At 42.6% G+C, this 13259-nt stretch overlaps 1 protein-coding gene across 1 annotated transcript in view; it reads left to right on the top strand.

Moving 5' to 3' along the window:
* The window catches only part of ENO4 (enolase 4), a 31140-nt gene extending 18271 nt beyond the window's left edge, over positions 1 to 12869 (top strand). Inside the window, exons 8-14 of the mRNA XM_003408936.4 lie at positions 1072 to 1128; positions 3582 to 3749; positions 5962 to 6087; positions 7386 to 7581; positions 10162 to 10229; positions 10722 to 10839; positions 12395 to 12869. Of these exons, the coding sequence (XP_003408984.1) occupies positions 1072 to 1128; positions 3582 to 3749; positions 5962 to 6087; positions 7386 to 7581; positions 10162 to 10229; positions 10722 to 10839; positions 12395 to 12552 (891 nt within the window). The 3' untranslated portion in view covers positions 12553 to 12869. The remainder of the gene's footprint in view (positions 1 to 1071; positions 1129 to 3581; positions 3750 to 5961; positions 6088 to 7385; positions 7582 to 10161; positions 10230 to 10721; positions 10840 to 12394) is intronic.
* Positions 12870 to 13259: the final 390 nt, after the last annotated feature.

Genomic DNA, 13259 nt, shown 5'->3' with positions numbered 1-13259 from the left:
GGCAGTTTAAAATCTGGTTGGGAAGCCATGGGAAACACAGGCACAAACCTGAGTGTGAACCATACTGATTCTTGACAAACATGCCCCAGACGATAAAGCCAGTAAATGCTAGGCATCGAAGTGCATCCTGTAGAAGACTAGAGGCTTCCTAGAGTATGCTATTGAAACGCTGTGGCAATTCCTCTTTAGGAATTACCTTTGCTTTTCACCTCAATGACATCACACCCACCAGACTTACCAGATTTAATGACCTTTGGCTAGTTCCAGAAGTCAAATCCACCTGGCAGGAAAAAGTGTTTTTATTGTGAGGATATTCAAAGCCATGTGTTAGGCCTACAAAAGCAAATCCCACAGTGATGTTACTTCTTAAGGGCAAGGAGGGAACTGGAGTACACAGACAGCAAGAGCTCAATATACCATGTAGGAATAATTAGTCATATGAGTAGAAAGGACCTGGGTGGCACAGTGGTGAAGCACTTGGCTGCTAGCCAAAAGGTCAGCAGTTTGAACCTACCAGCTGCTCTAAAGAGAAAGATGTGGCAGTCTGCCTCCCTGATGATTACACACTTGGAAACCCCATGGGACAGTTCTACTGTCCTGGTAGTTTTTTTATAGGGTCGCTATGAGTTGGAATCAACTGAACAGCAATGGGTTTTTTTATATGAGTAGAAAGCCATGAATATATATATACACATAACCCAGTGCCGTCGAGCCAATTCTGACTCATAGTGACCCTCTAGGACAGAGTAGAACCACCCCATAGAGTTTCCAAGGAGCGCCTGGCGGATTCGAACTGCCAACCCTTTGGTTTGCACCGTAGCACTTAACCACTACACCACCAGAGTTTCCATATATACACATACATCCCCATATATGTGATGGGGGAAGAAGGATGAACTAAAGGGAAGCTGTGCAAGTGAGTGGCATCGTCCATGTGTGTGGGTGTGTGAGAATGCACCACTCATAGTATGGCTGGCCTGGCCCCAGAGCAATGGACAGCCCAGAGTTTCTGAAGCAGCCAGGGACATGTCTGAGATCCCCAGTGATATGTTTTTGTATTCTGTCTCACAGCCCCCTCCTCCAAAACCAGAGGTGAAAAAAGGGCATAATGGAGGCAAAAGGGGTCAAGTAAGTATATGTATTTATCACCCTTCTATGTGATAGGATTCATCTATATATTCCTGGCCCCCATTCCTCTCCCATAGTCCTTTTGCTCCAACACAGGGCTAATGCAAATGGAAACTACGCAGCGATATTTCAGAGCACTAACCAAGGCAGCCTCAGAGCTGGAATCTAATTTGGTCCGTACCTCTCCCCAGCTGGCTGCCTAGCGAGGGCTGGGAGAAGCACTTATGAGCAATAGGATTTGTCTTGAAGTGATGTGTTTGGGAAGTTGAATTTCTCTGATAACTAACTGAAAGGCATATAGGATGTTTCAGATCTTTACTACTTGGAGCTTGGTGGTACAGTGGTTAAGAGCTCAGGCTAACCAAAAGGTTGGCAGTTCAAAGCCACTAGCCATTTTACTACTATTAGAGAAAGAAAGAAAGAAAAGGCACAAAAAGGTGATCTTCCATCTGGTCCATTTTAGGTGATCCATTGCAGGAATCTAGATTGTGTCAGGAGAGCCAGGCAAACAGTCTGAAAATGGGAGGCTGGGGAGACCACTGGACTTGGTCAGTCAATCACTTTGTTGATTGTAGGTGCTCCGACATATTCACCTACTATATGGTTGAACTTTCAACAATATAAACAGAACAGCCAAAAAGAACCCTCCAGATAATGAAGATGAGGGAAGGTCACACACCTGCAGTAATTGCTCTGTGAAGCCTGCAGTCACTGCCCTAACCTGATGGCAGGGACTTCAGAATCTGTCATCAGCAATAGGGGCTATTAAAGGAAGGAGTGGGTCAAGATTTAAAAAAAAAAATAAAGTTCCTCCCCAAAATTGGGAGAGAAGAGCAATACGTAAGTGCAGCCATAAGTAGAATACTTGACAGTCGTGTATGTTGGAATGAGAACATTTGGCTTTGCAAGAGACGTGGGAGATGGTGAACAGTAACCAAGTCTCAGTGCTGCTTGTTTCATTCCAGCCAGGTTGTCTTCTGTGTCCTGAGAAACTCAGACCACGATCAGCCGCTTCCCAATCGGCTTTACTTTTTCCATTAGGAACAGGTTAGATAGAGATGCTCGAGAGGCAGCCATGCTAGAGTTATGGGCATATATTCTGGAGCCACATTCCCTGGACTGAATTCTGTTTCAAGCTACTTTAAAAAAAAAAAAACCAAACCCAGGGCTATCGAGTCAATTCCGACTCACAGCAACCCTATAGGACAGAGTAGAACTGCCCCATAGAGTTTCCAAGGAGCGCCTGGCAGATTTGAACTGCCGACCCTTTGACTACCAGCCATAGCACTCAACTACTATGCCACCAGGGTTTCCTCAAGTTATTTAACTCTGTTAAATGGAGGCAATAATAGTGCCTTCTTCATGGGGTTGCTGTAAGGAGTAAATGTATTTACTTTATGCACTTAGAGTAGCAGCTGGCATTCAGTAAGCAGCAAGAAGTGATGCTTTCATAGTTTAGAAGACTCTGGAATAAAATGCCTCAATTGATACACAGAAATTTCCCCAACTATTCCTTTGTTTGCTGAATCAAAGTTTCCACTCATTGACATTAAAAATGTTGGATGGTTCTCACAATTAACTAAGGCTCTCACCAGTAAAAATGGGATATTTATTCCTGAGTTCATGTTTACTCTTGGGTTTGGTACACACACACACCCTGCAGCCTTCAAAATCACTGAGATTTCTGTATCTTATCATTGCATAAAAAAACCCAATGCCATCGAGTCGATTCCGACTCAGCGGCCCTATAGGACAGAGCAGAACTGCCCCATAGAGTTTCCAAGGAGCGCCTGGTGGATTTGAACTGCCGAATCATTGCATAGTAGCATACTATCATTGTATAGTAGCAATTTATGGCAAGGGCACATCAAAGCTGACCTTGTATTAGAGGCACACGGCTGTCTTTCCCAGAATCCATCCTCAGTACTGTAGACTTTGAGCAGAAGTCTCCAATCTTTTAAAAAATACACGATTTCCTGAAGGAAGGTTACATTTTAGGCTTTAACAGTCATGTCCTTCTAAAGAAAAGCAGAAGATAGTGAAGAACAGATTTGGAGAAGGGAATGGAGGAGGAGGAAAGGTGGAGTTCAGGACAGAGGAGGGACATTTATAGGGATAGCCTCAAGATTCACCAGCCGTGTGGCTGTGGTTCAGGTTAGCCCCACGGACAATGGCAGAGCTAATAAAGACAGTGTAGGCACACTGAAGGGAGACAAGTGTGCTCCAAGGCCAAACTTGAAAACATCTGGAGTAACAAGATCACTCCCAGATAACTGCAGAGGAATCATATGCCCAAAAGTCACGTGGAGATGAATGGGACCCAGGGCTAATCAAGAATCAGAGGGCCTCATCTTTGGAGAGCTGGGTCTTGGTGTAAAGTATGCCAATCAATGAAAGCTCCAAGAACTTTAATGCACTGTGTTTACATACATCGTTTTCTTTTGATCTTGCAGCAGCAAATCACTGGTAAGATGTCCCATCTTGGCTGTTTAACCATTAGCTTTGACACCATAGAGCAGCCCATCCTCCTAATACAAGGAATCTGTGCAAACCTGGGGCTGGAACTGGGAACAAACCTGCATCTGGCCATCAACTGTGCTGCACACGAGCTGATGGACTATGTAAGTTTTCACTCCAGAACTTTTACTGTAAAGGTCCTTTTTAAAATGAGTGCTCAGAAGAGGGGCTAATCTGACTCTCAAGCAGACCTTTTTTTTTTTTATTATTATTAATATTGTGTGAGGAAGCCAAAATATGGAGTTGAGACAGCCAAATTACCCAATGACCAAAGAATAACATAACCATATAATTAAAAAAATGAAAAACAGAATTTCTTAATAAAATTTAGATATAAAAATTCTGTAATAAAAATGAATAAAATGAGTGGGTTACATTGTAATCACCACAGCTGCTGCAAAATAATTTAACAAACTGGTCTCGTCCCCTGAGTAGAGTCATTTGGTTGATAAATACTATATTTGTCAAGCATGAAGAGTCAAGCACAGTTCTAACTGTGACTTGCTAGGCTCTTTTAGACATGCGGTTCTCAAAGATTATGCTATGTAGATATAAAAATATTGCCAAGTTATAGACATTTATGCAGAAAATGTTTTGATCTAATTAAAGAGGTATTCACAGCCTGGGTTAGGAGGGCAGGGCCTTAACAGCTTCACCAGGGGAACCACACTACCTGGAGGAAGTTATGAGAGAGAGAGACAGAATGGAAAACTCAAGCCATGCATCGAACAGGTTCATCAGAAAATGTTGCAGTCCTCACTTCCTGGGGGTAATGCACCAACAATTAACCTTTAAACTTGGCAAAATAGTGTGTTAGGGAAACCATTAGAAGCTTTCTATCTTATTACTCCCACTTATACACGTCTTAAACGCATACTTACCTTTTAAAAGTACACAGATGCTCAGCATATTGATGTACGTTTATGGTGACTTGGTTATCAATATCAAATTCAGGGGGATATGGCCAAATAGTCTGCTTTGATGTGTACTTCTTACTTTAACTACGAAGGAAATTTTGAACAATGTCTAAGAATCCGAAATTTCAGATGATTTCTAAAGGTTCTTTTTTAAAGAAACTAAGTCCATAAAGGAATGTTTAAAGTACATAAAGGAATGTTTAAAGTAATTTCCTTTTCTTCACTTAATGATTGGTTCCTAGGCATACCATTAAGAAAAATTGCATGTTTTCATCCACAGCGTATACCAAGAACTATGAATATACTGACTGCTAGCGCTAGCTAGAATGGGTATGTCATGCTTATATTCAGTAAAATGTATTAGCTTGATATCAGATAATTCTTAGAATAATGTTAGTTCAAAGTCATCAGCACTTCCTCACTGACAAGATAGGCCTTTTAAGCTTTGCATTCTGGAAACGAAAAGTTCTTGGTGCCTTTTAATGTGAAAAAAGTATAAAAGCCCTTCAGTTATGGATGTCTTAGGAACCTGCCTAATTCCAGTGGAATCCATTCTATCATCAGCAGCAGCAGGAAGGCTTTAGCAAACCAAACATCCTCTCTGGTCCATCCCACCTGCCTCCAGGACCTAAATGTCCCAGGTGCCATCCCTAATCACCGACTTGGAAGTAAAGTGCTTTGTTTTGCAGAAAGACATTATTAGATCCTTCAGCCACACTTATTTCTATACTTAATGACTTGGGGGCCTTCCAGACCTAAATGAACTGATTACACTCAAAGTCCCCTTTCAAGACCATATTGTGAGTGCTAGAAGTTACATGCTATTTGAGAAAGAAATGCCTTCACATAAGTTACTTTACATTTCATATTAGTTTTGGTATTTCAAAAGCCTAGACCTGGTTTCACATTTTATTTATTCACAGTAGAGGAAGTTACTTGTTCACTGCGAGTTGAAAGACGGCGTGTTCTAGAGAGTGGGCAGATGTGCATGGCTTTTCTGTTTGCAGTTTTATGAATTTATGTTATTGTCCACCCACCCAGGCCGCCAGGTAGCTGGCACCAGGTCATAAACCCAAATCAGACATTTTTCCCGGCCCACTCTGGCCTGTTGGTTCTTTGTGCAAAAAGCTTCATCCCAAGAAGTCAGTGGGAAGAGCGATATGGGTATCAAGAGGAATAAGAATCTGACTGAGAGCAGCTGTTTCTCTTTAAGTGGTGACCTGACTCCCCCAGGTTAATATTTAACAGATATTTAAAGTAAAATGCAGCGATTTCTCAGGCGAATGTGACCTGAAAAGAATCTGTTTACCAACTTTTATGATTATCTGAATTCGAATCCCATCTTCATCCCTTGAAGAATTCATTGTCCACCTTTTAATATTTTCCTTACCCACGCCAGAGTAAAGGGAAGTATGAAGTGATGGCGGGAACATTAAAAAGTGCTGCTGAGATGGTTGACCTATATGTGGATCTGATCACCAAATACCCTTCAATTATTGCCTTAATTGATCCTTTCAGGAAGGAGGTAAGCACGACTCACCTGGAATTTTGTAACAAAACATAGAACAATACAATCTCGTTCTTTTGGACCTCTGTGCATTCAAAATGTATTATAATTTGGGCTGGGGCTGAGTTGCTTTATTTCACCATTTATGAGTAAAAGACACTTACGAAGCGAATGAATAGCAGAAGCACAATTACATAGGAGTGTGCCTGACTACAGAATGAAACAAGCCATTCCCAAGCACTTTAGGTGTACCTGTGTATTTACAAGCAACCTAACTGAGGGAAGCCGAGCCCGCTGTGCTAGCTGGTGCTTCAGTAGGTCAATCATATATCATTTTCACGTGCTCATGGAAACAGGCCTCGTGCTAGGCCAAATACTTGTTAACCTAAATCCAGCGACTACATATGCATAGAAATAACAAAGCCATACTTGTCAAAGTTTGAGATATTTCTGATCTATTTAAACTAATGCATCTGACCAGGGGTGTTTCTGTGCCACAGGAGACGAGCTCTTTCCTAACCCCCCTGTTTTAGCCTCCTAGTGCTGCTGTAACACAAATATCACAAGGGGGTGGCTTTAGAGAACAGAAATTTGTTTTCTCATAGTTTCTGGAGGCTGAAAAGCCTTATCTAGGTCTCTGCCATGTCAATTCCTTTGTCAGTAGGCCGGTTTTCCATGGTTCCATGGCTAATGGAGGATCCTCACGTGGCATCTATCTTCTCCAGTATATCCTCCATTCTGCGTCTCATCTGACCACAGCTTTTATAATCCAGTAGATGTACCTGCATGGTTTGTTCAAATGGAAGAGGTTGAAATCTGATAGAATGGCTGGGATGGCTTTGTATATTGTTTTCTTTTTTTAATAATAAGCATTTAACATAGTGGCCTCACCAATAAAAATAGGGATGCTGAGAAAGAGGGCCTTGCAGGCTCTTTTCTTCTGGTTGTCTGTTTACCAGAAATAACAGCAAAATCTTCTAACCAGGTAGTCTTTAGAAGCATTATAGATAATACAGTGGATGGGAAGAGCCTGTATGAAGAAGTCTGGAATCAATATTGGGAATAGCATTTAGCGTCTATTTACAGTTTATTCACTCGACCTTTAAGCTCAAATCTAAATCACTTTGTTTCTGTCTGTGAAGCTGATTTGTGGCTGTGGTAGCAGATGTCATTCAGCCAGAGATTAAAAAAAAAACCCACAGGGTTTGTGTATCTCTCAGGAAAGTGTGTGACTTTGATCATGTGCTATGTAATTCCTATTGTTTTGAGATGATGTTCAATACATTGTAACTATCAATTCTTAAATATTTACCCAGGACTCGGAACAGTGGGACAGCATCTACAATGCTCTTGGTTCCAGGTGTTACATAATTGCAGGAACTGCATCCAAAAGCATCTCTAAGCTTCTGGAGGATGGAGATATCAGCAGGCCCCGAGCCAGCGGGCTCATCATAAAACACACAAATCAAACGACAATATCTGATTTGGTGGGAATAACCAACCTCATTGACAGTGAGTAAAAGTATGACTTGCAAGACCCATAATGAACTTAACTTGGTTTTACAAGACATCCAAAATAGGCAGTATTTCAAAGTTAATGTAAGTATCAAATAAACCTTGGAAGAAAAAATTCTGCGCATTTGTGAGAGATTTAGTGCTGGAAAACAAAATGCAGCTTACAAGTTCACTTTATAGAGTTCCAATAACAGCCTCAGTTCACGAGGTCATCCCCTTCTTGAGGGCGACCACAGCTGGGCAGCTAAGGCTGTTGCCCTGTCAGCTGCACAGGGCGAGGGCCTTCTGCCCCTAACAGTAGGACCAAGGCCTCTGAAAGAGTGTAACCTTCAGCAGGTTTAGCAGTTTGGTTTGGACTTCAAGTTTGGGCTACAGAAAAACTTTAGAGAAACACAGAGGGATAGCCCAAACCTTACTGGTAAAGAACAGGGCTCAAGCTTTGATTCATGGTCTGTAGAACACCTGGGTGCCCACCTGCCTTCACCATGTCTTCAGGCACAATGCACTATTCAAGGTGAGGAAAACAGCTTACCATCCAAAAAGGGCAAGGCTTCCTACACAGCATCAGGGCAGCAGGGAAGATGTGCTTAGCCTGCATCACATTGCTATGTAGGGTATTGTAAGTTCTCTCCTATTTCTTACTATCACTTTATGCTCTAGATTTGTCTCCTAGCATCTTAAGAACAGGGACCACAGCTCTGCCTTCCATGGAGGTGCAGCCCAAGTACACAGTAAGGATGTAGTAATACTTGATTGAAAATAAATTTAGCTAGTTGTAATCTACCAAGACATCAGCAGGCCATCTTAATTTGCAGTGACTTGGGAAAGTCGAGGAAGGGCCCAACTTTGGAACTCAATCACCTACTGCAGGGAGTGGTTCTGCTTCAGCAATTAGGCAAACAGGGTAAGAAGATCCGATCAGAAGCAGCAGGTGGTCTCCTGTCAGTAGAGAGACCTGGGGTGGGCACGGGTTCACCACTAACAGGAAGCATTGGGAAGCAAGCAGGCAGGCAGGTTAGCAAGGCCATGTAGCATCAGGGAAGCTTCTGGAAGCAGATCCTTAGCCATCAGCCTGGGATTCAGGAGAATGCCAGACACTGGGGAATGAGAGGTGAAAACCAGAGCTCCAATACTGGTGTGTCTGGGATGCCAAAGGAGAGAGTCTTTATTTAGTGCCAATGTGTCAGCCACTGGAGTTGATCCTTAGAGCAATCCTATGGGGTAACCATTATCATTTCCATTTTACCGTTGAGGAAATGAGGCTTGGAGAGGTAAGGTAAAGTCCCCCATGACCCCACAGTGATCCCACTTGCCCACACTAGCCCTTAATTCCTTAAAAGCTTCAAACTCTTCACTACCTTAAGGTCTTTGAACCTGCTGTTCCACCAGCCTAGAGTGCTTTGTCCTACACTTTTTTATATGGCCTATGCTTATGCTTCATGTTTTGGCTTAAATGAAATTTCTTCAGATATATATATATATATATATACCTTCTCTGACTTCCCCCACCCCAAGCAGGTTCTGCTCTGATCCTTTCTCATTGCATCCTATACATTCTTTTTACGGTACTCACTACAATTACCTGTACCGTTATTTAATGCCTGGTCTCCCCCACTAAACTGTAAACCTCCATGAGTTCACGGGAGTCTTGTTCACTTATGCCAGTGCCTGAAACATAAATATGCATGGGGGTGAGGAACTAGGCAGAAGGTTAATCTCAGACCTGGAGCAGGATTCGAGCCAGACTGGCAGCCAGGGGCCTGGGCTGGTGTCAGGGCTGGAATGAAATGCCTGAAGTCCCTCAGGCTGCAGCACGCCCTTGTCTAGGGCCCCAGGTGGGGCTAGCCTACAGGTGGTAGACTGGGAGGCTCAGCTGTGGCTTTTCTTCCTGGTCTTCCCACTCCTCAGCCATCCTGTCATCCACCTTGGACTGCAGCTGTATCCTTGCCTTCAAAACACAAATGCCATCACTGTAGGGGGAACGCTGGCTTGCACTCTTTGTAGATTTGGGCAGATTTCAAGGGATTGAGATCCTCAAATGCTTGATGAAATACCATCAACACTACTCATCTAATAAGTAAACATTCAGAGTGGCAGCTTCCTTTGAAAAAAATTCTACGCCAGCAAGTGTGAAAGCCATTGTTTATACACATGAACTTCCCATACAATGCCCTTGCACTTATCATATTTCATTGACTCAGAGGTGGCATTTTTTTCTATGTTGAACCCGGATGAAATTGAATCTGGTCTTAGAGCTGTGGTTTTACAAATATGCCAATCTAATTTGAACATTTCCCCCCAAGTGGTAATAAAAATGGTGCATCTTACAAGGTATGGTACCTTAAATTTGATGGGACACCGTACTTATTTACTATATAGTATCTAAGCTGTGGGAATAGGGGTAAACAGATAAAACCAGGGCAATGCAAATGTTTGGGTTAGAATTCTTAGGTGATCAAATTGTTTGATTCTTAACAAGAAATGTGTATCTCTGGCCAATTTTAAATTTTGATCCCAGAGGTTCATATATAGGCTGTTTCCACACTGTATAAAACTAACACAGTTCCTTGCTGACAGGTAAGAAGCGCGTTTCCGTCTTTGGAAGTACAGAAGGAGAGTCATCTGATGATAACCTTGTCGATTTGGTAAGTGCTGAAAGCTGGTCAATTGCAGAATTGCCAAAACACGGCTTTTATCACTAATTGGTATTTCAGGGAAATGCAGTCTTTGGTGGAGAAAGTCATGTAAGCTTTTATGAAAGAGACTTGCTTCCTCCCAGACAGCTGCCTTTTGCAAAGAGCTAATCTCTGAACTTTTAAAAAAGAAGAGAGATCGAAGTCCAGGACAAATGATGAGCCCACTTAAATGACCGGGGTGCGCACCTGCAATCTTACCTCCTAAAATGAAGCGAGAAAGGCCAGCCTGTGCTCAGATAAAATCAGCATGCTTATGTGACTAGTAAAGCGTCTAATGTACACCATCTCTTTACCTTTTGACATGCTTAGTTTGTAGGCAGGCTACTTTTATGTAAAGATAAAAAACTAAGTTATTAAAAAAATTTTTCCTCTCTAAGGAATTGTGTCTAGTTTAGCAAAACATGACGCCTGCATTTAAAGAAAGTTGTTTTCCCCCTTCAGGCTGTTGGACTGGGTGTCCGGTTTATCAAGTTGGGAGGTCTTTCTCGTGGCGAACGGGTGACTAAATACAACCGCCTTTTTACTATAGAGGAAGAACTTGTCCAGAATGGAACACTGGGTATGCGCTGCTTTCCTGCTTTGTTTTCACTTAGCCATGAATAAAGAGAACAAAGATTGGAAGAGGGGGAGTAGAAGTCCCTCGGCAGGAGGGCAGGGGAATCCAGAGAGTACAAATAGGTGCTGACAAAACTAAGATGGCATTTGCCACAATGTACATTGTTGTCTTAATGGATTATCTATTTACCTGAATGTTTTAAAACCCTCGCCCTTCTTCTTGTTGAATAGGCTGCGTGATGCTTTTCAATAGAATTAATTGATTGGAATCTCTAAGCCTACCTTTTGTTATGGTCCAGATTATACTTTAAGGTTCCTCTGCACAGCCCAGGCAAGTTAAAGGCAGATGTTTTCCTCATGCGCCTTGGAAACAACTCGTTCCCCTTAAACGGAGGAGGCGGCATGCTAATTTTAATGTTGTGCCTTGGAAAGGCAAAAGTCTCAAGAGACATAAGCCAATCATTGATGAAATCAGGCCTCTAAATTGTCCTAGGAAGAAGTACATCGTGTCCTGGCTCACTGGAGAGAAATACCCCAAATGTGCGTTTTTGTTTTTGGTATTACTGATTGTGACAGCTAAAAGGAGGTCCTTAGCATGCAGAGACATGTTAAAGAGACCAACAGAAATTGTGACTCTAAACTTACCATGTTTGACATCAGCAGTGAGTTTGACAACATGCTGACTCATAGAAAACAAGATGTAAGTGGGAGACGTTTCTGTTCTGAGTCATGTAAAGCCCGTCAGAAGTCTGCTTGTGTTGGTCTGTGTGTGTGCGCAATGCAAGGGCTTATTTTTTCAAATAGGTGAAACTGTATTATTCCACCTGTCACCTGGCTATGTTTTATGTCATCCTGACCTGTGGTGGCCTCAGGTCCCTTAGCTAACCTATCACATTTCCAGTCAGATTTCACTACCAGGGGAGCAGTTACTTCAGGGCATCAGAAAGAACACTAGTGACCGTAGGCCCAGCCCCCTTCTTGGTGACAGTGCACACCCCTTACCATTAGAGAATGGATTTAAGGATTCACTAGAATTTGTGACACCACCAGTGGTCAATAAATGAGAAGGGGACCAAAAAATGGAAAAACAAATCTCCCTGTGCCCCCACTTTTGAGTGGAAAATCTTGGTGAAATAAGGTCATTACCTACGATCACCTGACTACAACAATTCAAGTCTGCGATCATTTACCTTGGAATAGTCAGCTGACACCAGTGTGTCTTCACGTACACTACTGGCCTTTCCTCCAGACCACCTCCTTCCTCTTAGCCTTTTCTGCGAAGACTCTGCCCCAAAGTCCACTGCACGTCAGAACGTTCCAGAATGTTGGACTAAGCTAGAAGATAAATTGAAGTTGCACTGCACGGATGTCATAGAACCAAAGGCAGGCCCAGTTTTAAATGGTTCTGGAAGCCCTTCTGATGGCCATCTTTGCACTGTCAAGGGCAGGATTGCTATGTGACATGTCTGGGCAGTTAAGATCATCTAACAAACACCATCTTAGCATTAGCACCCTTGGAGCAGACAATAAATTTTACTGTTGCTTTTTTAACAAAACAGGTCTCAATGGAGAACACAACTTTTTTTACTTTAATGAGGAGGCCAAGGCACTGGAGGCTGCTGCTACCATGGCTGGTGACCAGCCCAAGCCCCCGGAGCCCATCTTCCCCACAGAAGTTGCAGAGGAACCAGCCAACGCACGAGCATCTTCAGGCTAGCTTCTCGCCAGTTCATAGCCTGGGAGATGTGAAGCATGTCTCCATACTGATTTGACTCTAAAATGTCGCTAACGCGTGTATTCTTATTCCTTTAACTTCCTTCTTTAATAAAATACATATATGGCATATTTGTCCAAAATTACACCCGAGAACTTTGTTTTATAGCCATTGTATTTCCACAGGGGTTTTGTTCGTCTGGTACGTAGCTCTACTGTCTAGTTTTGAGGTCATGGCCTAGTAAAGGGGGCAGTTACCTTTATTACTGACTCCAAACTCAGCGCAAAACACCTCACACTTTACAAATTAGAACATCTCCGAAACAAGGCCTAGCTGAACAAGAGGTGCTGTGCTGGAACAGGTGCACATCTGGGTTTGTCTCCTGGCTGTCTGCTGGAAACCACAGATACAGCAGTGTGTTGGCAGCCCCAGGCCCAAGCCTGCATGCCTCTGTCTTCTCTAACAGCCTCCCAGCTTCATCCCCTTCTCCTACTCTTCACTCTCTTTGCCCTCATTCCTCCTCTTTTTAAATTTCAGTTTTCCTTGTATTATTTAGACCTTTGTGTGTCTCTTTGGATCCTTTTTTGGCACCAGAATGGGTAGGAATGAACAAACATATCTACGGACGAATAAATATTCTTAAGGCTACTAAAAGCCAATTATTTATACTATGGTATTTAACCGTAATAGGAAATAGCAAGTGATTAAAA

This window comes from Loxodonta africana, chromosome 16, assembly GCF_030014295.1.
Source record: "Loxodonta africana isolate mLoxAfr1 chromosome 16, mLoxAfr1.hap2, whole genome shotgun sequence".
Lineage (NCBI taxonomy): Eukaryota > Metazoa > Chordata > Mammalia > Proboscidea > Elephantidae > Loxodonta > Loxodonta africana.
The sequence above is the reverse complement of the archived record's forward strand: the minus strand, read 5'-3'. Positions and strand labels throughout refer to the sequence as shown.